General features: G+C 41.7%; 1 protein-coding gene and 1 long non-coding RNA gene across 2 annotated transcripts in view; both read left to right on the forward strand.

Moving 5' to 3' along the window:
• The window catches only part of LOC136368246 (uncharacterized), a 198689-nt gene that overhangs the window by 48526 nt on the left and 125817 nt on the right, over window positions 1-24346 (forward strand). The gene's annotated exons all lie outside the window — the stretch shown is intronic.
• Window positions 748-23359, forward strand: DSG2 (desmoglein 2). Its single transcript, XM_066330336.1, has 15 exons — window positions 748-798; window positions 6827-6862; window positions 7730-7864; window positions 8798-8956; window positions 9210-9354; window positions 10497-10657; window positions 11420-11554; window positions 11698-11883; window positions 12853-13112; window positions 13955-14097; window positions 14748-14975; window positions 16397-16627; window positions 17672-17818; window positions 18971-19311; window positions 21325-23359. The coding sequence occupies exons 1-15, from the start codon at window positions 754-756 to the stop codon at window positions 22348-22350; spliced, it is 3378 nt and encodes a 1125-aa protein (XP_066186433.1). The 5' UTR covers window positions 748-753; the 3' UTR covers window positions 22351-23359.

Genomic DNA, 24346 nt, shown 5'->3' on the forward strand with positions numbered 1-24346 from the left:
CTGTTACAACATGCAACAAAGGTACAGAATGTGATTGGAAAGACTCCCATAGCGCTGGCCCCCTCTCCAATCCCAATAGTAAGGATCACAAATAGTATCATAAGCAGCAGGTTCTGAAGTTACTTACCACAACTGAGTGTGATCCTGGAAAGATTAACTAGGTAACTGCCTCAAAGAAGAGAGGATGTACAGAAAGCACGTTTAATTGTTTCGCCATCATGAAGAATCAGTTATGCCTTCGTAAGCACCAATTAATCAGGTGTATCCAGGAAAGATCTCTGCCAGATAAGAGTAGGAAGGATATGGCTCGGAGCGCATAAAAAATGAGGATTACAGGGAAGGTTGCCCTAAAAACGCCCACAATTTTATTTCCCCGTGAGACTGCGCTCCCCCCCTCTCGGCTCCTGGTTAATGTATCAGTTTGTTGTCGCAGCCGCTCTGGGCGCCTCCCGCACGCTCCGGCTCGCCTTCCTCGGCGGCAGCGGGACAAACAAACCGCAAACTTTAGGAGCCCGGGGGAACCAGGGCCAGGCGCTCCGAGGGCTGCCCTGTGCGGCGCCCGCGGGCGGGGCTCGGACGGCGCTCACCGCCGCGGGCCGGGCGGGGCTCGGGGCCGGCCGCCTCTTGCCCCCTCCCGGCGCGGATCCCGCCCGGCACACTCCACCCACCCGCGGCTACTTGTGCCCCCTGCGCGGGCCGCCGGCATTCCCGCCGTGAGCTCGCTCCGTCCCGTCCCGGTGGGGCGCGGCGGTCATGTCGCGGGGCCCCGAGGCGGCGGTGCGGCTGCTGGCGCTGCTGGTGAGTGCGGGGCGCCGCTTTGCCCCGGGGATGGAGCCCCGGTACCGGGCCGCCGCTTTGCCGGGGATGGAGCCCCGGTGGTGCCGCCGCCGGAGTCCCGAGTGCGGCCGCCGGAGCGAGGTGTTCCCTTTGGGGTTTGGCAGCCGTCCCAACGCCGGCTGCGTGTGGCTGCTGGGAACGGGTTTTCTCTCTTTCTTTGGGAATTAGATAAAAGCCATCGCCGTTTTCTGCTTGAAAGCAGGTGGAGGTAGGGAAGGAAATCCCGACAGGAACGGCGTCTGGGATGGGTGGGGTTGCTGAGGCGCCGGGAGGAACAGGAGCGCACTGAGAAGTTCGCGTTGTTGCCGTCTACATGTTTAACATATTTTCTGTACTAAATGGTGTTTCTCTTCTGAGGGAACAGTGCTAGAAGACAAGGTGAATTTAAAAGTTTGGAAGTCTTTATCTCCTTAGAAAAATTAGACCTAATTCTTAACAATCCAGGACGCTTCAGGCTTTCTCCTGCGCTTCCTTCATTGTTTTTCAGCCATAGGCCTTTAGATCTTCCATTCTGTGAAATACTTTCTCAGGCTAAAAGCAACGACTGTCTGTCTCATAACAAACGGAGAACAAAACACTTGGTTTGTTGCATTTGGACTGATGCTTTCTAGCTATTTCTGGCTGGTGTGCAAAAAACTCTTAATTGTTTCTGCGGCATTTTCTTTTGCTTTTCGCCCTTCCAGCCTGGCAGAATGCCTGCGGAAGTTGGGCTGTCGCCACTCAGAGAAAGGTGAGGGTGGAGGCCATGCCCTGGGCTGTGCCAGGAGCTGCCGAGCACCTGGGCAGGGATCAGAAATGGCTTCTTGCATGGAGAGAATGGAAAGTGCTGGGGGTCGGGACCTTGTTCCCTGAGCTTGGGAACCTGCAAAATAAGATCTGCTATCTGGAGACCTGTTGCCTGATAACTCTAATGCAGACATACATAATGCATAAGCTGGCCAGCAACAGTTAAACCTATTTTTGCAGCAAGCAGGTAGTTGGGGTTTGGTTGGGAAACGTTTTATCCTCATTTTGTCCGATTTAGTAATGGAAAATATGTAGTGCCACTTGTGCATAAGTTTTTACATATTCTCTCTGTAATACCTGAGGCCACACCATTGTCCGTTTTGGTAAACTTGCACTGGCTCAGGATCCTGTTAGCTTTGCCTGAAGAACATAATTTTTCTCAATCCTCATCATCCTTAATTTCAGTGAAGGATGAGTCAGGATACGATGTACTGAGAGTCAACTCAGTTTGGCCTGAAAGACTCATTGTTGGATAGAATATTAGAATGAATAAAGCTGCCTTAAGTTGACTGATGTCAGGAGAGATAGAGGCACTGCTGGATTTTGAAATTTTGGTGGTTTTTTCCTAATCTGGGCATTCATGTGGCAAAAAGTCAAGTTTCTTATTTGAGAGTGTTGGATTAGGGTCATTTATTTCTTATGAATCTTAAACTACTGAAAAAGAAAACTAGCCTAAAAGTGGTGTCTTCTCAAAGCATCTTCTGCCTTAGAAGCATCAGGAATGGTAGGTTCTCTCTCTCCCAGTTTTTCCTGGAAGTATCTCAGTGTTCCCTCCCTGCCTGCAGGCTGTATCCCTGTATCATCATCCCTGGATCCTTGCAGAGGTCATGACAGATTTCCCCAGGCCCCTGTCTCCGACCCTTTTCCAGGAACGTTTGGCTGTGCTGAATGGTGGTGCACCCAAAGGGTTGGGCTTGACTTGGAGCGTGTCCAGGGCACACACCCAGAGCCATGGGCCTGCCAGGCGGGCACAGCTGTCGAGGATTATTAGACTGGGAGGTTTCTTGGTCATTTCTAAAGGGGGTGGACATCATGTCTTCAAGAGAAGTCTTGGAACACTTCCTGCATTTGAGTGAAAGAATAGTTGACATGGATGAATGAATCTCACTATGGGAGTAGCAAAATTTACCTTTTCTCTGAATGTCTTCCTCTGATTGTACTTCATTGATGTTTGAGATGTTAGACTTAGGCTGGGTATGACGAAATTCAGGCCTGAATATCACTACTGTAATGTCAGAGTCAATAGCAGGTAATTTTCAGAAGTCATAGAAACAAGTTAAATAAAAACCATCGCAAAGTGATACTTGATTTTTCAAAGAGCAGAGATGAGCTAATTCAAAGCAACATAGCTTCCGTTGCCAGTAACGTGTTGAAACGTGGTAAAAGTATTTACAAGCATCTGTGGATTGATTCAACATTTTAATATTGTTCCATAAATGAGGGGAAACCCAGCTGTGGTGAGGTATGAAAGCAGCTGAGAAATATATAAGGTCTATTATTTTATCCATCCTATTGAACTGTAGTGGTATGTTACTTTTGATACCAGACTTCACATGAAAGTAAATCTGTCTAGGAGAGACTACAGAACAGAAAAAAAACCCACCATCTAGTCTCAAAATCCCATTTTATGGTTTTTTTAAGGGAAATTAAAGAACTGGTATGTGGGAAAAGTAAGATGTTTGTTAAGTTTGCAGATACATGAAGGGTAGAAGAAAAGGAATTGCACCATAGAATTGAGAGCATTGTCAACATGACAAAGGCGATTAGGTTTGAGCCTAAGACATCTCAATATAGATGTTTAAGTTTCTGTTAAGGTATATGGATATCCAGTGGATGCTGAGTGCACCTATTTGATTGGATCGGACTGTACTTTTGAAGAAAATCTCAAGAGTGTGTGAATTGTATTCCTCCTGGGTGAAACCATATTGAGAGATGCATCCATCTGCTTGTAGATGTTTGATCTGTGGGAACAAGCTAATTCCAGTCTGAAGGATCCATCAAAAATGGATTGTATGGTCTTGTGTTCTCTGCATCAAATGCTTTGCTCTACAAGTCCTTCTGTGTTGGGTTTACAATACTTAATTGGACATACTTACGATCAGTAGAGCTTAGAGAGAAATAAATATGAACTGGTTTGGGGGCAAGTTGAACAGTGTTCTGATTTCTGTTGGTATTGGCTATATTTCTGCTGGTCATAATGAAAGTTTAGGCACTTAGCTTTCATTTAGATGTGTAAATTTGTGTGTCTTACTCTGAATGTCATGCAAGTAGAGATATGGTTAACTTGCAAGGAGCTGAAAATTAGGATAATAAAATGAAAATTAACAGACTTTTCGTCTGTGGGACTATCTAGGCATCTCCTTAGGGGTTAGTGGGGCTGAGGGACCTCCATCCCTTATTTTTAAGAACAGAATAAACAATTGTCAGGAAGCATTTGGATGTAGTTTGTTTTTCCCCAGGGCCAGGAGATGTACTAGTAGATGACTTTGCATGGTTCCCCCTGCTTTGCTTCTCTGAGATCCTCACATGTTGTCTTCAACACCAAACTGACTCACGGGAGGTGCAAGCTCCAAATCTCCCAACACACAGCACACGGAGAAGACCACATTTCTAGGCATTACTGTTTCATGGTGTAGTAAACACAGATACATACCTTCTTGGTTACTCAGTCTTTATAGCTTTACAGGTTAAATCTGAGCTTTGTGTTGAAAATCTTTAGTCACTTTAGTCCTTCTAGTCACTTCCTGACTATAGATGAACAGGTATTTAGGCAAGAGCAGCCTTGCAGTCACTATACTGGCAGTCACTCCCTTCTTTCCCATACCCTCTTGTCTATTCCTGCTGCTTTCCTGTAGTATTTCATTATAATTTCATTACTTCAGGCCTCAGACCTATTTTTTGGTAACAATCTAGTTGTTTTCTGACCATGTGTTCTCAGCTCTGGTCATCAGTACATCTACTGATGGGTACTGAGCCAAGGCTGGGTTTTGGGCCAAGGTATGATCCACAGCAAATGACAAAGCTTTCCTACTCTGAGCCATTTAACAGAAGGCAGCTGTAAGATACTAAGAAGAAAAAGGTGGGAGGGAGAGGGAAAATTCACATGTTCAGCAGGCAGTAAATTCTGACATTTCACTTGTCCTTGAAGAAAATGTCACTGAAAAGTGCCTTTCCTCCTACTTAAAAATTTTGTAACCTTTAAAAATTTTCCATGAAAAGGCTGGTTCCCTTTATGTAATTTTCCCCTTGTATTTGTGCTTCTTGTGAAAAAAAAATTGTCATTCTTAAACATTTTTTGTAGATATCTTCTAAGTCACTTGTGTGGCTACCTGTGGACTGTAGATTGAATAATGCAAGAGCAGAAGTATTTTTTACTATCTTAGCATTAACCTAGAATGTTTCGAGGGACATTTGCTAGTATGCAAACAAATTGATTTTTACTTTTACTTATCTTAATAGAAGATTTTCTTTTTATAATGATTAGTGGAATTTTCTACACATTTTTGACACTCATCTCAGTGGAAGATCTGCTTATTCTTGGTCTTCAGACACTTTTGTTTATACTGGATTCTCAGGTTTCTAATACAAGGAAACTTCTCACTACGTGCCTCTTGTCTTCATTCAGTTTTGAGACAGAAACAGTTTTCTCTCCTGTTTACCAGTTAGAAAAACCAGGAATGTTTCTGATGACATCTCAACAATTATTCACCTTCCAGAAGAGCTGCAGCTTCTGTGGAAAACCTTGACTATAAAGCAAAATTCTGCTGTCACTCTTGCTGGTATAATCTCACTAGTCATGAAAATAAGTTTTGTAAATCCATACAATTAGTAAAATCAAATAAGACTAAGAACATCCATGAAAACAGCTTGGTGCGGGATCCTGTACCCTTCATGATGGGTGTCCATTAGGAAACTTACTGCTTGATAATTTTTGTCTTCAGAATATATTCATTGGGGAAAATACCATTTGAAAAACAGTTTTTTTGAACAAGTTGAAACAGAATTCTGTTGGATTGCTCAACACAGTCTGCTGGATTGTGTGGGTACACGATAACATCTTAAAAAAAAAAAAGAAGCTGTCATCAATTCAGTAATCAGGGCTGAGTCAGAGGGAGGAATAGGGAAAGCCCAGTGACCAGACTAGAAACCAGTCAGAGACTGACTTATTTGAGTAGAAAAACACGTTTTCTGTGCCTGCTTTGCCTTTGGCAGTAGTATGCCTAAGAAAAAAATTGCCTTAGTTGCAAAATATGAGTAGTAATAGTTTTCAGAACAATGACAGTATTCACCACCTGTACAAAGTTCAAAAGCTTGATTTGTGCATTTCCCATGTTGTAATAGCCTACTTTTTATTGTTGCTGCTTCCCAATACCTATATTTTTTGCAGTTTGAAGGGTCTTGTTACTTGCAGGTCTTTGGTGCCTGGAGAGTGGACACAAACATAGGATCTCTGATAAGCTGGCTTCTTCCAGCCAGGATTTGTCACCTAACTGAGCCATTCAAGGCCATGCACAGCTGTCTTGGCCTATCCTGGTGTTTGAAGGGGTGGGCAGTCCTAATACTGAATGTTAGCCTGCGAGGTTTTGTCAAGCACCTCTGCCTTGTTTAAATTAGTGAAGCCATTTTTCTTCCCAGCAAGGTTCTGAGTAAGAGAGCTGCTTCTGTCATGTACACTTCCACAGATGTTTGGGTTAGTCCTTACCTTAAAACACCATTTATCCAATTTTCTTCTCTGATGGGATTGGTAGCCCACCACAGCCACAAATCCAAGGCTTGCCCAGAAGAGGGGACTTTTCCAAAGTGCTGCTGACAACAAACACTTATCAATATGCTCATCCTCATCATTTTGGAATACTGACTCATTTTGGAATTATTCAGCACTAAAAGAAATTATTGTTTAAAATTACTATAAAGTCTGAATTTTTTAGCAAAAAAAAATACTACTTGCTAATAATTTGTTTCCTGCTAGGAAAAGGTGCCAAACTTAACTGTTATGTATTTAGAGTGTGTGTTTCTAATGTCAAGGGTTATGGGTGAATTTTTTAAAAGTTGGTACAGGTAAATAATAAATATTGATGTATACAGATCAGAAGCCATCTTCATTGTGGCTTTGCTGCTCTTACGAAGCATGTCATAAAAGTTAAGTTTTAGAACTGCTCAAGTGACATAGAATTAATAATGACTATCATCATTTCTGTTGCAGATCTGTTTGAGTTATGGACATGGGCTCTACGTGAAGGTAGGATACAATGGAAAGCTTTTTCTTTATCAGTGCCTGTAGAAGGGTTCTCTGAGCAACATGTCAAACCCATGTCTTATTTCAGTTGATAAATGTTGTGAATTCTACCATTTTCTGAAATGTGAAAGCTGCATAATGGATAGAGGAATGAAAGCTGAAAAGTAAGTGAGTAGATTCCTACATCCATCACCTAGAGTGGCATTGAACTTTGAGAAACTTCCCCTAACACAGTAAAAATGTAGATTGCCTTTTTGAACTCAGTAGATGAAAAACTACTGTTTTATTGAATATGTTAATCTGGGAGTCAACAGACACAGTAGAAACTAAAGTGGACAGAGGGATGACGAGTGTCATGCAGAGTGAGAATGAGGTGTAGTTAAGCAGGGATAGCAGAGACATTGGGTGGATTGAATAGAGGCCTGCTTTTCCATGTATTCTCTTTCAGAGAGAAGGTTAAATAGGCAAGGCAGTATTGGTGGGAAGATAAACATGGTGGTAAGGCAGAAATGGTGGTTCAAAACAGCCTTGGTGCCAAACTTCTTCCCACATCTGATGAGAAGCATTTAAATCTTCCAGAGCAGGTGTACTTCCACCAACTGCTGGTCATAGAAACTTGCTCGTATTTTTAAAACCTGTCTTACCTAATTTGTCTTGATGAAAAGACCAGTGCAGTTTTCCTCCTCAACCAGCTTGAGGACTGTATAGCTCTTAGATTGTGACTCAGAAGGCTGATGCTGCACCGTGATTTTGAAGTTACTAGCTATTGAAAGAGCAAAAGCTGCTCAGAAGTCTCGGCTACAGCAGCAATAAAGCATTTATCTGAAGTGACTAAATGTAAGGCTGACGTTCCATCTTGTCCTTTCACAGGTTTACAATCGAAATGACAGGAGTGGCATTCTGTCTCAACCCAACAGCCTTGTCAGACAGAAGCGAGAATGGACAGTCCCTCCAGCTTTCATACGGGAGGAGGAGGACAATTCCTATAAGAATCCGATTGCTAGAGTAAGCCCAGAAAACAGTTAAATGTGCAGTACACATGAAAATAGAGATGAAAGTGTGAAATAAGAGTGTGCACATGCACAGATATTTCTTTAAAGGACTATTGAATGCCAGTTGAAAATTGACACATTTCCTTCTGTTTCCTTTACTCTTAAAGCCTGGTTTGGCTCAGTCACTCATCTTTTCACAGCCCCATTTTTCATTAGGCTTTTGGGGAATGCAGTCTCTGAGGTGTTTTTTTCATCCCACCAAACCTGCTCAGCTAGGGTTGAACTTGGCAAGTGGGTCCCAGATCTGCTGGTGTTGATTGGGCCAAAGGGTGTACATGGACCATGATTATGTATATCTAGTCATTTAGGAAACAGAGGTAAAAATAACCAAGGTGTTACCCTTTGGGAAAGAGTGATATGTGTCTGGTTTAACACCAGTGTTGAAACGTAAATTCACCACTCCTGCCAGTTCAGCATATAAAATGTGATTGCAGGTGGTGGCAAGCTGTTTGCCTCTCCTTGGGCTACCCCTTGATGGTGATACTGGCACAATGCATACTTTTCCAGATGTTTTGAATATCTGCTGACAGCAGAGAAAGGGTGTAATCTCTAGTCTCTACAGCCTCTTCTGTGTGTTCATCTCCAGGTCTGACCTTCTTTCCTCCACACTATCCCTTCTCCAGTCCTGGTATATTTGCTAGCTTAGGTTTGACCTCCTAGATAAGCTCCTGGACCCAGATGTTTCTCATCTCCCTGCACCAGATTATCAAACAGAACATGCAGCCTTTCCTGCATTCATCTCTACATCTCCACAGTCAAAGGAGTGCAGGGAAATGTGTTAAATATTTATTTTTGTTTGTTCTTTACAAAATAGAAAAAATATTTTGTTGCTTTTAAATGTGATTTTATTTATTGAGTGCTGTTTAATTTGTTGTATTTCTACTAGATACATTCAGACCTTGAAGATACAGGAATAGTAGTAACTTACACTATATCTGGTCAAGGAGTAACAGAACCTCCTTATGGATTATTTGTTATCAATGGAAAGACTGGTGACCTGAACATAACAGGAAGGGTGGACAGAGAAAAGACTCCAATTCTTCTTGTAAGTTGAATTTTTTTCACTCCTGTCCATTTTTTCTTTATTTTATTTAAGTGTGTCTGCTTGAAATAATACATCATATAATGTATTTCTGGATTTTTGTGTATACCTTCTTGTATTTATAACCATATATAATAAGCTTTTATAATATTTAAACTTTGTTATATATAATGGGTGTATTTCTGTTTTGCATATGTGTTTGTACATATGACAGTCGCTCATTGGATTAGTTTATTTTTTCTGTCTGCATTATCAGGTCCGAGGCCACGCACTAGATAAGAACGGGGCAAAACTGGAAGAGCCAATAGACCTCCCAATTAAAGTTGTGGATATAAATGACAATTTTCCAGTGTTTTCACATGAAGTTTTTGTTGGCTCAATTGAAGAATTAAGCGAATCTGGTAACTTTAAGTATTTTTTTTTCTTTTGGTTTTCCCAAAGAGATGCAAGGGGACAAGTGAATATGCACTTTGGAGCAGTATATCTGCATTAACAAAGGCACATTCTCTTGCTGACATAAACCAGTTTATCCATGTGTGAGTGAAGGTTTTTATTCATGGCTGAGCTATGTTGTGTGATTAAGGGGCAAGAGAGAACAATACTTCCTCTTGTGGCACCTTTGGTTTGTTGTCAGAGCTAGCACAAATCCAGGAACCAGAGTTCTTCTGCAGGAATTGCACAGGATATGCAATCTGCCTTCTGGCCTAGTAGTCACAGCCTATTTGAGAGGGTCTTCACTCTGCCATCCTCATCCAAAGCCCTGCTTTATCGGTGGGCTGGAGAGGTACTTTGCTGGTAAGCACATATGGCTGTGCCATAACCATTTGAAGAACAAGTTAGTGGCCATTTTCCTATTGACATCAGTAAACATAAGAGCAACAGATTATTTTCAAGATTAGGAAAGCTGGAATAAAACAACCTTATAAATACCTGGCAGTATGTCCATTTCAATGTCACTATAATCTGTAGAAACAAATTCTTGCTCATCCACTTGGGTGAGGTATTTATTTGAGCAAATTTTCAAGTCAATAGCAGTCATGTGTAATGGCTCTTGGCATGAATTCCAGATGCTGAGGCGCACCCTCTCCCAAAGGATAAAAGCCATGCCATAAGTTATAAGGGGATTGCACCATAGGTACCACTGTGTATTTTGAGTAAAGCTGTTGCAGGGCATCAACACAGATTAATGGTTTTAATAATGTTCAGGTAAAGGAATAGTTAGTATTCTCTTTAGAATAACGTGTGAGGGAAATGTAGCTCACTGTTCAAAAGCTTTTACTTTCTGCTCTGTGTGGTATCTACATTTTTCTGTCAGAATTAATGAGAGAATTGAACATGCTGTTTAATTTGTGCATTGAATTCTGTAAGTTACAGATGTGTGGAGACAATCTTTTTCATGACTGGAAATATGCTATTAAAATATACCTTTTGGGTTTAAAAGGTTCATATAAAAATTTAATTTATCTTTGACATTACATTAAAGATGTTTACCAGTTTACCATGGCAGCTTAAACAAGGGACATATTTTGTTTGTGTTTTCCAGGTACAATTGTAATGAGGATAAATGCAACAGATGCAGATGAGCCGAATAATCTAAATTCCAAAATTGCTTTCAGGATTGTTTCCCAAAGTCCTAGCACTGCATTCAGCATGGATAAGAATACTGGCGAGGTTCGAGTAGCAAAAATAAACCTTGACAGAGAGGTAAAAAACCCCTCCCATTTTGATATTTGTTAGTACTCGTTTTCTGGTGCCTGTTGTGTCAGCCTCAGCCCTGCTTGCCCTCTTACCTTTCTTAGCTTCTCTTGGGGTTAAAGCCTTGTCTGGCTGATGCATGCTTTTCAGGGATTGAGGAGAAAAGGTGTTGGGATCAAGGCTGTATCCTGCCTATCACCTCCCTTGCACAGCACCAGCTTGATCATTATTTCTTTCTGCTGGGGAGTGTATGGCAAAGATAACCTAGATCAGCACCTGCTGCTGATTGCATCTGGACTTTTGTAGCCTGCCATGCAAATCACAGCTTGAAGAGTTAGGACAGGTGCTACTGTGAAGCTGCATTGAAAGATACATTACCACATATATGACCTGTGCTTGCAGAGTTTTCCCTGGCCAGCAGATGGTGATGGGAATGTGGCTCTGTGGCTGAGGGATGTGGCTCTGCCTCTGGCCATATCCTGACATGCAGGTGTCACTGGTCCTGTCTCTGTTCATGGCCACTGGAATTTTTTACTTTGCTATGTACGTACAGTCTGACTCTTTGTGGGGAAGATGTGAAAGTCTTGTACCCTTTTCAAAGCCGCAGTTCTACTCCAGCAGAATCTGTCAAGGTACTTGTGTGTGAGATGTACTTCTAGGTAGAGAGGAGCTACAATTGACCATAAGAGACACTACCAAAATGTAATAGAGATAATGTAGCAAAGAAAGAATTTTTAGCCTGGATTAAACACCTCTTTCTTACCGTGACAGACACAAAGTAGCTATTCTTTGGTTGTTGAAGCAAAGGACCGTGGTGGTGAAGTAGGTGGGAATGCTGCAACATGTTCCTTAGAAATCAAGATTCTGGATGTCAATGACAATATACCTGTTGTTGAAAGTCGTACAGTAAGTACAATTTACCACAATTTTTAGCGTGTTCCTCCACCTGCCAGTATCCCATAATAAGACACTGTGCAAAAATTCTTTGCACTGATGTAAGGAGGTCAACCATGACATCTTTTTGAAGAGTGGATCTTTTTTTATTGCAGTTTGAAGGAAGCATTGAAGAAAACAGAGCAAATGTGGAAATAATGCGAATAAAAGTATTTGACAAAGATGAAGAGTTTTCTGATAACTGGCTGGCAAACTTTACCTTTGTTTCTGGCAATGAAGGTGGTTTTTTCCAAATTGTAACAGATAGCCAAACAAATGAAGGGATTTTGACTGTTGTGAAGGTAAGTATAGATTTTAGAGGTTCTACTTTAAATGTTAGAATAATTTATCCATCTGTGTTGACAAATTGTGATTATTCCATCAATATGTAAAATTCAGTCAATATGCGCCTCCTTTGCCATATGTTTAATGCATTCAGTCATTCCATGCAAAATAATAATTTTGTCAAGCTTTTCTGTTTCCATTCTGTGTGATCTCAAATATATATGTAGTAGAGTGGAACTCCCCAGACTTCCCTTGCCCTTTGGGCAACAGTACTACCATGCTGTAAACTTTCACATTTCTGCTGTCCTTGATGATCTAGTATAAATTTCTTTATTTCTCCTGGCCGTTGATAATGTTGCAGGCAACACCTGTTCCATGAGCCTTGGGCTACAGACTATTTTATGAATTTTCATAAGTTGAAATGATGATGAAATTATTTTCCATTAACGGCAATGTCTATTTTAAAATTTTCACTTTTCTTTAGTCCACAAGTGAAGGAGAAGATGAAGATGCTATGAAGATGCATAGTGCCCTAAGCAGCTTTTTTTTTCCTGCTTTGGTTTCCTTATCTGAAAACTGCTAATTATTAAAAAAGAAAAAAAAAAGTGTTAAGTGAATAATTTGGTTTAAAATAAAAGCAAACACATAAATTTGGAGGAGCCAGGTAGTGGAGAACTGATTCACTAAAAGCACAGGCAGAATATATAGGTCAGACTCCTTTCACGTACCTTAAATTAATTTAATTCAATAGTATAAAGCCATACCTGTGGTGTCATCTTAACCTGTTACTCTTGCTCATTTTTAATAGAAACTTCCATGCACTGTAACATCCTTACTGCTTAAATATTACTCTAATATCTACATCCTTATTACTGAAATAAAGGTGCTATAGTATTTGTTTAATATTAAATGTATGCATGTTTTCTAGATATCGGATACTGACAAATTCTGATTTTTTTTTTTTATTATTTTCTTTATTGCTCTAGGAGCTGGATTATGAAAAAATGCAAAGCCTAAACTTGGGTATCGTTGTTACGAACAAAGCAGAGTTCCACAAGTCGATTAAACACAATTACAAAGCAGAAACAATTCCAATCAAAATTAAGGTGATCAATGTGAGGGAAGGCCCTGTGTTCCCTGGTGGCACAAAAATTATTGAAGCAAGTGAGAAACTGCAGATAAAACAGGTTATTGGACAGTATCAAGCCTATGATGAAGACACTGGAAAAATAGCAGAGCACATTACGTAAGAATTTTTTTATAACCATCATAACTGAGTATGTCAGAAGTCATGTCTTATTGTCAAAAGTTGCATGTTTAACTGAAATAATTTCAAATAATTTTCTGCTAAGGATAATTCACGCCTAAAACATCATCATGATCTTCAATATTCTGTTAGGCAGAAAACAGGTGATATGAAAATCCTCATTCTTTTTTGTATATGGCAGGATATGAGTGTTTGGGCTGAAGTTGTCAGTGTTTACATGATGTGTTCATCAGGTCATACCTGTCTGCTTTTGAGATTAGATTTACCAATCTGATTCCATCGTCTCCAGTAAAATTAGGAAGGAATATGCAGGAACATTATCCGTCAGACAGAGAGGGTGTAACACAGATATGTCTGCATGTGTGTGCTTGGATTTTGAATCGATAACTTTTTAGCTTGAGTGTTATTTAACCACCACCATGGCCTTTACAAATGATGCACAGCAGAGTTGCACACCCAGGGATGAACAATACAGTTTTTCATGAGTGTCGAATGCTCAGCTTTTGCTGGGAGCACAGACAGAGGGGAAGAGGATGGTGCCCAGCAGTGCAGCTCCATCTCCTGTTCCAGTGTCGCTCCCTGATTATACTTTCTGTAATTCACCCATACCTAAACCTTTAATCTAAGGAGAAAAGTAGCTCCCAACATTCAGAGTAGGTTTACAGTTGTAACCAATTACAGTGGCAGGAGCATGAGGCCTCAGACTTGGGGATCTGATCTCTGTTTTAAATGATGAGTGAATGTACTGTGAAGCTTCTTTTTTCAACTGATGGTTGTTTTCCTCATTATAAATATCTCCATCATTGTGTGATTTTCATCAGATACATGAAAGGAAAAGATGCAGCAAACTGGATCACTGTAGACTCGGTCACAGGTGAAATCCGACTTGCTAAAAATCTTGATTATGAATCACCTTATGTAGTAAATGGTACCTACACTATCACCATGTTGGGTGTAACTACTGGTAAGTTGTGAGAGTTTTGTTTTCACACAAGTTGATTTGTTTGCCTGTCTACAAGGGTAGTTGGTTTAACCTACCTATCTCTAAAGTTAGGCATCAAATGCAGTCTCAGTATTCAAAGGAGAGATGCAGGCAGCTCATCATTTGGAATGGGTTGCCAAGGTGTCTGTTTCTCCCTTTTGACTAGACGGAGGTGAACTTTTTATAAAAGTTTTCAAAGATAAGTTTGATAGGAAACTATTGTCATAGTGGGAACTGTGAATATCTCAGTATGCCTATCATCAGACTTCATAGTCCTAAGTTTTCTTGACTTGTAAGCAAGAAAGACTCTCTGAACTTCCTTTATATATAAGTAGAATTCTTCAGTTATAATCTACATGTTACTGTGTAACCATACAGGAATTTTTTTTTTTTTTAAGTTAAAGTAATAAAACAGCTTGCCTGCAGAAGAACTTTGTCAATATATTTATTAACACTGGAAATGAAGCACTGCTCTCATAAGCTCCAGGGAGATCTCTTTCAACTTACTTCAGCAAGGTTTCTGGTTTGGAAAATACTAAGTTGTTGTGGTTTTTTTGGTTTTTTTTTTTATTATTATTTAGACAAATTTTTGTGCACAAATCAATTTTATTTTTCATATTTTAAATTCTTAGATTCCCCAAGGAAAACAATCACTGGCACGGTCGTCATTCAGGTTAAAGATGAGAATGATAACTGCCCAGTTATTGTCAACCCTGTGCAGACTGTGTGTTCAGATGCAAAATTAGTTGATGTTACAGCTCATGATTTGGATGGTTACCCAAACAGTTATCCCTTCAGCTTTACTGTCATTGATGAACCAGAAGGGACAGCAGAAAAATGGATAATTGTATCTGGAAATGGTAAGAAAATGTGTTTTTAATTACTTTCAGTTATTTGAAGTCCTAAGTTCGTAATTTATTCATTCCAGTCAAACTCACAGTTTGGCTGACTGAGACCAATGAAACAAACCTATTTATGGAGTCAGGCATTAAGACCGTAATTTGCATTCTGCTCCCTTCTCTCTAAAGTTTATAAAAGTCAGACATGTCCCCTGAGGTGTGTTGCCTTCCCTCAGTTGCACAATCTTTGCTTGGCTTGATACCTCATGTGTGATGACCAGGATTTCATGAATAATTCTAGGATCAAGCCATCCCCATTTTCTCATGGAAAAACATGCAGTGATGCATTATCTGGGCGTAGATGACAAGGTGTCCATGAGCCAGCAGTGTGTCCTTGTGGCCGAAAGGTCCATGGTGTCCTGGGGTGCATGGGGAAGAGCATTGCCAGCAGGTCAAGGGAGGTGATCCTGCCTCCCTCCTGTGCCGTGGTGAGGCCACACCTGGAGTGCTGTGTCCAGTTCTGCCTCCTTGGAACAATTGCAGAATTCCTGGAGCATCCAGTGAAGGACAACAAAGATAATTAAGGGAGTGGAGTGTCTCTCTTATGAGGTCATGCTGAGGGAGCTGAGCCTGTTCAGCCTTGAGAAGAGATGACTGAGAGGGGACCTCATCAATGTCCATAAATATCTGATGGAAGAGTGCCAAGAGGATGGGGCTAGGCTCTTCTTAGTGGTGCCAAGCAATAGGACAAGAGGCAGTGGGCAGAAACTGATGCACAGGATGTTTCCACCTGTGAACGAGGAGGAACTTCTTTGCTGTGCAGTGACTGAGCACTGGAACAGATTTCCCTGAGAAGTTGTGGAGTCTCTCTCATTGGAGATACTTGCGAACTGTCTGGATGCAATCCTGTGCTGTGTGCTTTAGGATGACTCTGCTTGAGCATGGAGATTGGGCCAGATGCCCCACTGTGATCCCTCCCTACCTTAATCATTTTGTGATCTTCTCCCTAGTTAGTCCTTGGCATGACATAGCCACAGGAGCAGGTATTTTGTTAGCTCCTGATGTCTGTCTGTGGCCTACAACAGATTAATCTCCTCAAGACTGAAGCTGTTTATTTGTGAGTTCAGCCTGTATTTATCCAGATGACATGGTTGATTCTATACAGGTGATTGGCCTGTCTTCCCTGCTAGGTCTCTGGTCATGTGAAATTTCACAATTATCTGAGGCTGCAAGTGAGCATCACGAACATGAATTACTTGATAAGAATAAAAGCACGTATACTGTAGCAGCAGCTAATTAAACTTAATTCCATTTCATTGGCTGGAGGGGATTTGTTGGAAGACTGTAACACTTGTGTTTTAGTTAGTTTACAGGAGTAAATTTTCTCTCTGGTCACTTCTTGTCTTTTTTTTTTCTTTAACCTTCCTCCACTTCCACCTCAGACACCAGCGTACAGCTGGTACCACAAAACCTGAAGCCAGGCAGAACTGAAGTTCCCATGCTAATAAAGGATTTCCAAGGTGTCAGCTGTGCTCTGCCACAGTCTCTGCAGCTGACTGTTTGTGAGTGTGCAGATGATGGCGTGTGCCAGGAGAAGTTTATTGGCGGGAAGTCAGTGGGTCTAGGACCGGCAGCGGTTGCACTGATCATCTTGGCATTTTTACTTTTGCTACGTAAGTATTTCTTTCATGTTATCTCAGAAGCATTGTAAATATGGTCTGCAAAGCATCAGGAAAGAAACAGTCCAGCTCCCAGGTTTTATCGTCTTGATACATTCTGTGTAAATTCCTAGTCGTGTGGGAAGTCATGGCAGATCCCCAAATAATTTTGGTAATATCAGCATTTCACCCTCAAAGGATTTCAACCTGTGCCTTTTAAAATTAATATGAACAACTTTTAATATTTGTTTATGGTGCAGTAAATAACAAGTGGGGAAGCAGTGAGGAATGCTTTTGTTATTCTGAGATATCCTCAGGTGAACCCTAACTCTTCCTACTCAAACCACAGCACATTCTCCACTCTTTTCTGTCACTGCAGATTCACTGCCTTGCTCAGAGGCAATGTGACATTGTTCTTTGGTGAGATAAAATAAAAGAAGAATAAGATTTTTTGTAATGATGGTGTGGCCAGGTGTAGCAGTGCTGCATTTAAGCTCCAAATAGTTTATTGCCTGTGCTCGCAGCAATGTAACTGTGATAAAACCAAGTCCATACCACAGGACTTTGCTTCTGAATAATATTCTCTGCTTCTGAAACTGGGTTATTTTGGGTCCCCCAGGCAACACTCTAGGCATGTCAAAGGAGCGGTGAGGTGGAATGTACATGATGCTATGTTGTTATCTAGTAGTAAAAGAAGAGGAGGAGTTAGAAATGCTGAGGTTGTGCAGTGATAGCCAAGGCTTTGAACTGGTATATGAAAGCTTTGATAGAAGTATAGCTATGTACATGTGTGGCCATCTGCAGGGTTCAGCCCCTGATGTGTTAGTTGTTAGTTTGGTCTCTAGAAAACTGGCCTTGGCATATGTGTCTAGAAAATGAATATTTAGGAACCTGTCTTCAGTCCTTGCCATCCCTACTGATTGCTAGCTCATTGAAAATACATTTTCAATGTACGATTGAAACCTCAGGGTAGGGGAGCTGGCCAAACTTACAGTGGCTGTAAGTATGCTAAGGTCCTAATAACCACACAGTTAATGGCAACCTTTTGTTTCCCTACAGTTGTTCCACTGTTACTGCTGCTGTGTCCTGGTGGCTTGGGAGCAAAGGGATTTGGTGGAGCAAAGACGTTTGCTGATATACCGGACCACAGTGAAGCGATGTTGCGTCAGTGGAACAGTGAAGGAGCAGCTCCTGAGGAGAAGGCATGTATCCTTAATAGCCCTTCTCTTTGATGTCTTATCCTCTGTTCAGTTTGGCACCTGGGGCCTCTTCCACACTACAGGTGGATATTTCAGACCTCTACAACAGATTTTAACACCACATGAACGTTAATTAAAATTAACCCTGTGAGGCTCAGCAAAGAATCTGTGGAAGATGACTTCTGCCAGTACCTGTAGAAAAAGCAATCATAGCACTTAAATCCCAAAAAACAGGGAAAGCAATCAAGCAAATGTTGATCATATCTGAGCAGAAGATAGGACTGTGGAAAAAGCATTAAACCAGTAAAGACTGAAACTTCTGCATTTACAAGCCTGGAATGATCTGCACCCCTTTGGGAGCATGATAAGGCAGCAAAATAATGGGTTATAATGCTAAGTTTCCCTTTGTTGGTTTAAAGATTCAGACTGTTTTAAATTACTTCCCTGTGTATTTTCTTTTTTAAACAGGAAATTCCTTGGTAGAAAAGAAAAAGGAGAAAAAGGTGTAAATTGGCAGAGGGAACAGTAAATGCCAAAAGAAATTTGCTCTTTGTTGTTAGGCTACAAAACAAGGTTTTCAAAAAAAGGGCGAGATACTGACAATGCTTTTGCACAATAGCAGAAACAGAAGGTAAAAAAACTGATTTAGGGCCAATGCTCACACCAAATTGTTGTTAAAAGATAATTAACAAGGAAATCAAGCTGCTAGGAAAAAAGAAAGGGCCAGGCAGTACCACAGAGGAGGCAGGCAGTTCATACTTCCCCACTTTGCATCTGAGGAAAACTGGGCAGAGTTTTTCTTGGAACAGCTGAGCTGCCTGGAGTTTTGCAATCCTTTTTTTGGTGGTTTGGGTTTCTTTTTGGTTGTTTGTTTTTTTTTTTTTTTTTCATTTTCAATCCTCCTTTCTGAGTTTCAAGAAAACAATGATCTGTAGAAACATTTCCATGAACCCTCTTGGCAATACATTTGTGGAAGCTGCACCCTGTTTTAGGAAGCCTTTTACTCTTTGCAGCAACATGTATAAGTGCAAATTCAAACAAGTCGTAAGATAGCACCCTCCCTGTTCCCACCCAGCCCCACTGCTGGTTTGGTGAGTTCCATGTGCTGTACAGCAAAGCTTTCATGTCACATCTTAATTTGTCTCATTTATGTAGCCAGTGCTGAGCTTCATTCCACCCACTGCACTTGGGAATTTGAAAGGAGGAACAACAGCAGCAGCAGCAGCAGCAGGAGCAGCAGCAGGAATGAGTGGAGAAGAAGCTCTAATAGGAGCAGGCAGCTCTGCCTCTCGCATAGGAGAGCATCACAGCACTATTACCAGGGAAAGATGGGAAGAGCAAAGGCGTCTCCTTTCTGCTGCTGACTATGGAGCCATGGCAGCTGGAGCAGCTGGAGGCATGGCCAGTGTAGACGGCAAGACAGTCATGTCTGGAGGAGGAGTTGCTGTGGGAGCAGCAGGAGCCATGAATGAAGAATTCTTAAGAGACTACTTCAATGATGTAAGCATATGACCCAAAAAGAACAGTTTTTTGATGTTTACACTTAGTGTTGTGAAATATCGTTCGTGTTATGACAGACAGAGATGAGTAGATACATTGATATAAACAGTCCTGATATTGTGCATGTGGAGTTTGGGGTATTAAGGTTTTTTGGATTAGCCACACATGCAGAACTTGGAGTGTGACAGTGCTCAGTCTTCTAGCACTGAATGCTTGCAAGATGTCACACAAGTAGGCCTTTCTCTCAGGGAAGATATTTGTGGATGGGATCCAGAATACTCAGCAATAGCAAAGGAGCGCCTTTCCGGGGGGGGGGGGACCCTGAGAAAGACTGTGTGATCTAAATCTCAGGGACTTAAGAACATGAAACTGGTCTCTAGGGAGGCACCTGTGACTCATCATGAGTCACAGCTCCAAACTTTACCACGGAGCAGGTTTTTAAAAGATAAGCTGAAGATGTCGTACACCAGTGGGTGGGGCTGTATTGTCAAAGTAGCTGATGCAGTAAGTGGTGCTGACTTGTCTGTTTGCCCAGCAGCCTGGGTAAAGGGCCATTCATCAGAAGTGTATGAGGCATATGTTGCAATCCCCTGTCTTTTTTTTAATGACCTAACCATTAGCCAGTAGGTTGTTCCTACTTGTTGAAGCTGTTTCTCTTCATGTTACACACATCATGAGTCCTTTGGCTGATGAACTCCTTGTAGTGAAAGTTTGACTTCCATGCACCATCATCTGTACAAACAAAATGTCTTCACACCCTACAGCTGGCAGCTGATGTGGTTTTGCAGGGGAGTACCTGTGCAGGTTTGAATCACCACCTCAGGCCAGGGAAGGATTTGAGCTTTAGGTACTTATATGTCTCAGAGTGCTCTAGCTACTGGTCTCCTGGGTGAACAGATGCGAGAGTAGCAATCTCCTTTTCTTCCACTCTTTGTGACATACTTGAGGCGTAACTGCCTGATGAAGTCTTCAGGAGGAAAGCCATACTCGGTACCCATACAACTTCTGGAAGGCTAAAATATCTCAGATTAGGGGTAAGGAAACAGACAAGTAACCAAACCAAATAGTTTCAGCTGCTGATTTTTGTGGCAGAATCTTAGGTTGTGTGCCTACTTCCAGGATCAAATACAGATAAACATGCAGAGTCAAATTGGGCCTGGATATTTAGCACATTACACAGATGTCTGAGCTAATTTGCAGTCCAGAACTTTAGATGGGACAGAAAGGTGGTTCTGAGCACAAGCCAGGAGCAATATTAGATAGCGCTGGTTCAGCAGGCCCAGAGGATTTGGCAGTCTTCACTTTTGGAACTGGAGCTGATGCAAAAACCTACACAGATATTTCTGCCATCACCACAGCAGCTCCATGGCAGAAAGTGCTTTCAGATTGAGCTGACCCTGTAAGCACTGTAGCCAGAACTCATGAGCCCTCCTTGTTGCCAGGTGGCCTCCATAGAGCCTAAGAATTTGTATGATGGACTATGCATTCATGCTTTACCAATTAATTTAACATTTTTATTTCCTATTGGGCATCTTGCATGTGATCCTGTAGTCTGCACTAGTGAAAAGGGCCATGGTAGATGCTAACATGTCAGCATGTGCTCTGTAAATGTTTGTTTAAATGTTTGGATACTCTTAGAAATGGTCTTGGAGTTCTCCCACAAAAACCTAGTTAGAGGTGAAGTTCATTTACTGAACTAAAACTAAAACAATTTCTTCATTAATATGAAGCAGTATCACAAATGGCATATTTACTGGAAGGAACAGCAGCAGGTGGTGATGGTATCCAAAGTTTTAAATATCTCAAATATTTCTTCTCATTACATTTACTGTCAGGTTTAGACTAATCTCAAAAAAGCAAAAAGCATGTTAGGTACAGCCCTCGCTTTGTTTACAGTTTCTGTGGGATCAGTTAAATTTTTTATTTCAACTTTTTTGTCCAAGCATTTCTGATTTTTCAAAATTATTAAGTCTAGAACTGGCATTAATGCTTGTTTTTGTTTTCTGTCTGCAGAAAGCTGTCTCTTTTGCGGATGAAGATGAAGAACAAGCTGCAAAAGACTGTCTCCTGGTTTATTCCCAGGGAGAATCAAGCTCCCCTCATGGCTCCATTGGCTGCTGCAGCTTCATTGAGGGGGATCTTGATGACCGTTTTCTTGATGATTTAGGAGACAAGTTTAAGACTCTAGCAGAAATATGTATAGGTAGACAGATCAACATGAAAGACGGTGGCTACAAGGATGAATCAGGTTTTAGTCTTAGTGAAGCAAAGTCACAGTTCTTAGATCAGCAAAATGCTTCCACCTCTGAACGAGCCTTTGCCTCAGGCAGTGGTTTCCAGTCCATCCCACCCGTGCATGCAGGCAGTGGCACAGGAGAAAGCACCCTGTCCAAGGAGGTGGTCACAGAAACCACCTTCTCATCGTCCCATTCTGGGCAGCACAATGCCCGGCACCTCCCCGCAGGCCACGCAGAGAGCAATGTCACCGTGACAGAAACATCCTATTCTGCAGGGGCTCCTGCCCGCTCAGCCCCTGTCTTTTTAGACCCCCAGTTTAAGGAGAACGTAGTGGTGACAGAGAGAGTGCTGGCACCTGCATCGAGCCTTCAGGGCATGGTGAAAATCCCTGATTTGCCACACGGAAGTAACGTGGTGGTAACAGAGAGGATGGTGAAGTCGGTGGGTGCAGGGCCGGGAGCCCTGCCAGTTCAGGATCTTCCTGACTCGCAGTACGTGGTGGTGAGGGAGCGAGAGAGAGTGCTGGTGCCTGCTGCAGAGCAGGGCTCGCTCAGCTTCCCCGCCTCGACAGAGGAGCACAGCGCGGTGCTGAATGAAAGGGTGCTGACAACCTCGGGGCTGCAGAGCAGAGCTGAGCAGGCTACAGGTGCCAGCTCAGGAAGGCAAGAGCATGCTCTGATCGCAGACTCCCCACTTAACCTGATGAGCTCTGATTTGCAAGGGACACCTCCTGCCAGTGCCACACTGAGCAAGTCTTCCAGGGTCACCAAATACAGCACAGTGCAGTACACTCGCTCATAGCCTGGCTCCTTGCAGGGGTGGCAGTGTCCAGCACCTGTCTGCATGCATCCTGCCTCAGGCTTTTCCATGAGATCCAAATTTGCAGGAACTTTCAGCATGACATTGTACTCATTTTGCACTAGTTTGTATAAAGATGGATTATGTGACCAAGAAGCAAATCTGATGTTATGTTACATTGGCAAGAGTGCTTTTGCAGTGGAAAGATGTGGGAAATACTTTCTTTTTTCCTGGTTTGCTATTTTAGTTATTGGGTTTTTTTATACAGATAGTGTAACAATACCACATAACCAGGGCTACATAAGTATGGGAAAACAGGAAAAAAGTCTCCAGTCTAGTGATGGATAGTAGCCTGCAAAGCACAAGTAAAGTTTTTGAACTGCTGTTGAGTGTATCTGAAGTCCTGTGAGGAGAGTCAGTTTCTCATTGCGTGTTTGCCGTTGTGTTCTGGGCCATGATAGCTCCTCCTGAGCCTCACTAAGAAATTTTCCTGAGGAGCCCTGGCCACCAAAGCTAGTATGCCTTCAGGGCAGTGGTGTGTTGATCTCCTGAAGGGATGTCACAATTTCAGGTTATCAGAATTTGTAACTTAAACAATCAATACTTGCATGTTACCACAGCAGTTAAAGAGAGCAAGTAGCAAAAAAGCTGAGAACTGCAATATTTCATTAATTACCTCAGTCTAAAAGTTCCATTATTTGGTGTAGGTCTACACTGACATGGACAAGTAAGCCTTTGCATCATGTACATTTTCTGCTTTATTTAACTTACGAGAAATAACCATGGCTTACCTTAGCCTTTGAGGCAGAGATTCAGTCAGTGGCTTTGTCTGCAAAGTTTATGGCCCTTGGACATCTGTAGGATCTGATTTACAGGTGCAGTTCAGTATTTGGAATTGTGTTTGTGAAGTCACAGACACAGGAATCAGCTTTGTGTGTGAGAGGTTCCACTAGTTTCAGTACCAGAGCTTGACTGCTGGCACAGTCCCTTGGTTGTGACAGGATAAGATGAAAGTTCCCTTTAGCTCTGCAATATTTGAGTTAACTTTGCTTTCCTTGAAGTTTATGTGCTAAAAGCAGGAAGCATTACTGCAGTGTTTGGCAGTATGTATATATGCACGTGTAAATATTTGTATGCCTTTTGGAACATTCTGAAGTTAATTTTATACAGGGAACAATGCCTTACACTCCTTGTGTTTTCTCAGAGTAGAACTATTTTAGATGAGGCATAGGTAGCATGTTTATCTCATACCTATGAAATCCATAAGTTGGTAATAAGGTACTACAAATCCCATGGACCTGCAGAAATTTCGGGCTGTCTCCATCTCCTGGAGTTTTCGTGCAGCTGCAGTGTTACGTTTTCCACTGATGTGTTCTGCCTTTGCCTAGAAATGCTCTCAGTGTGTTTAGCTTTACTAGTAGTAAAAGTTGCTTTAAAAACACAAATACATAAACTAGAAACCATGGCTATGCTCAACCATGACAGCTGGACCACTACATTAAGGGGAGTAGTATTTCCAAACATAGCAGACTCCTTGTTTGCTTGGACCTATTGGGTATTTATCTCTTACACTATATTTTAAAAATGCATGTATTTATTTCTAAGCAAGCCTGCAGTTCCAAGTGGTCACCACTTTTCTGATCTTCTAATAGAGTATCTTTGTGGGTTTATTGCAATCTTAAAGATAAGATTGCAATCTTAAAATAAAGGACTCTACTGTATTTTTTAATTCTTCATTCAAACAGCTACCCCAGTGAAAACACTGGCTTTCCTACTGCAAATGAAGAGTTTTAAAGATAGAATGAGGACTGAGATTACCCAAACAGCCTCAAGGAATATGTGAAAGATGCAGATGTAAAAAAAAGTTGGTGCCCTGCTATAACTTAAAGATATTAACAAAAATGTAAATTCTGCCTTTTGGCTAAGTGCACTAAATTCTGTATTAACTTGATGCAAGGGAACAGCATCCCCTCCATAGATTTACTGGGCTTTGAGTCAA

Source organism: Sylvia atricapilla, chromosome 1, assembly GCF_009819655.1.
Source record: "Sylvia atricapilla isolate bSylAtr1 chromosome 1, bSylAtr1.pri, whole genome shotgun sequence".
Taxonomy (NCBI): domain Eukaryota; kingdom Metazoa; phylum Chordata; class Aves; order Passeriformes; family Sylviidae; genus Sylvia; species Sylvia atricapilla.

Coding starts and splice junctions, on each gene's coding strand:
- DSG2 (XM_066330336.1), top strand. CDS start 754: ATGTCGCGGGGCCCCGAGGCGGCGGTGCGGCTGCTGGCGCTGCTG. Junction 10,658..11,419: donor AAATAAACCTTGACAGAGAG/GTAAAAAACCCC, acceptor TTACCGTGACAG/ACACAAAGTAGCTATTCTTT. Junction 14,976..16,396: donor GATAATTGTATCTGGAAATG/GTAAGAAAATGT, acceptor CTTCCACCTCAG/ACACCAGCGTACAGCTGGTA.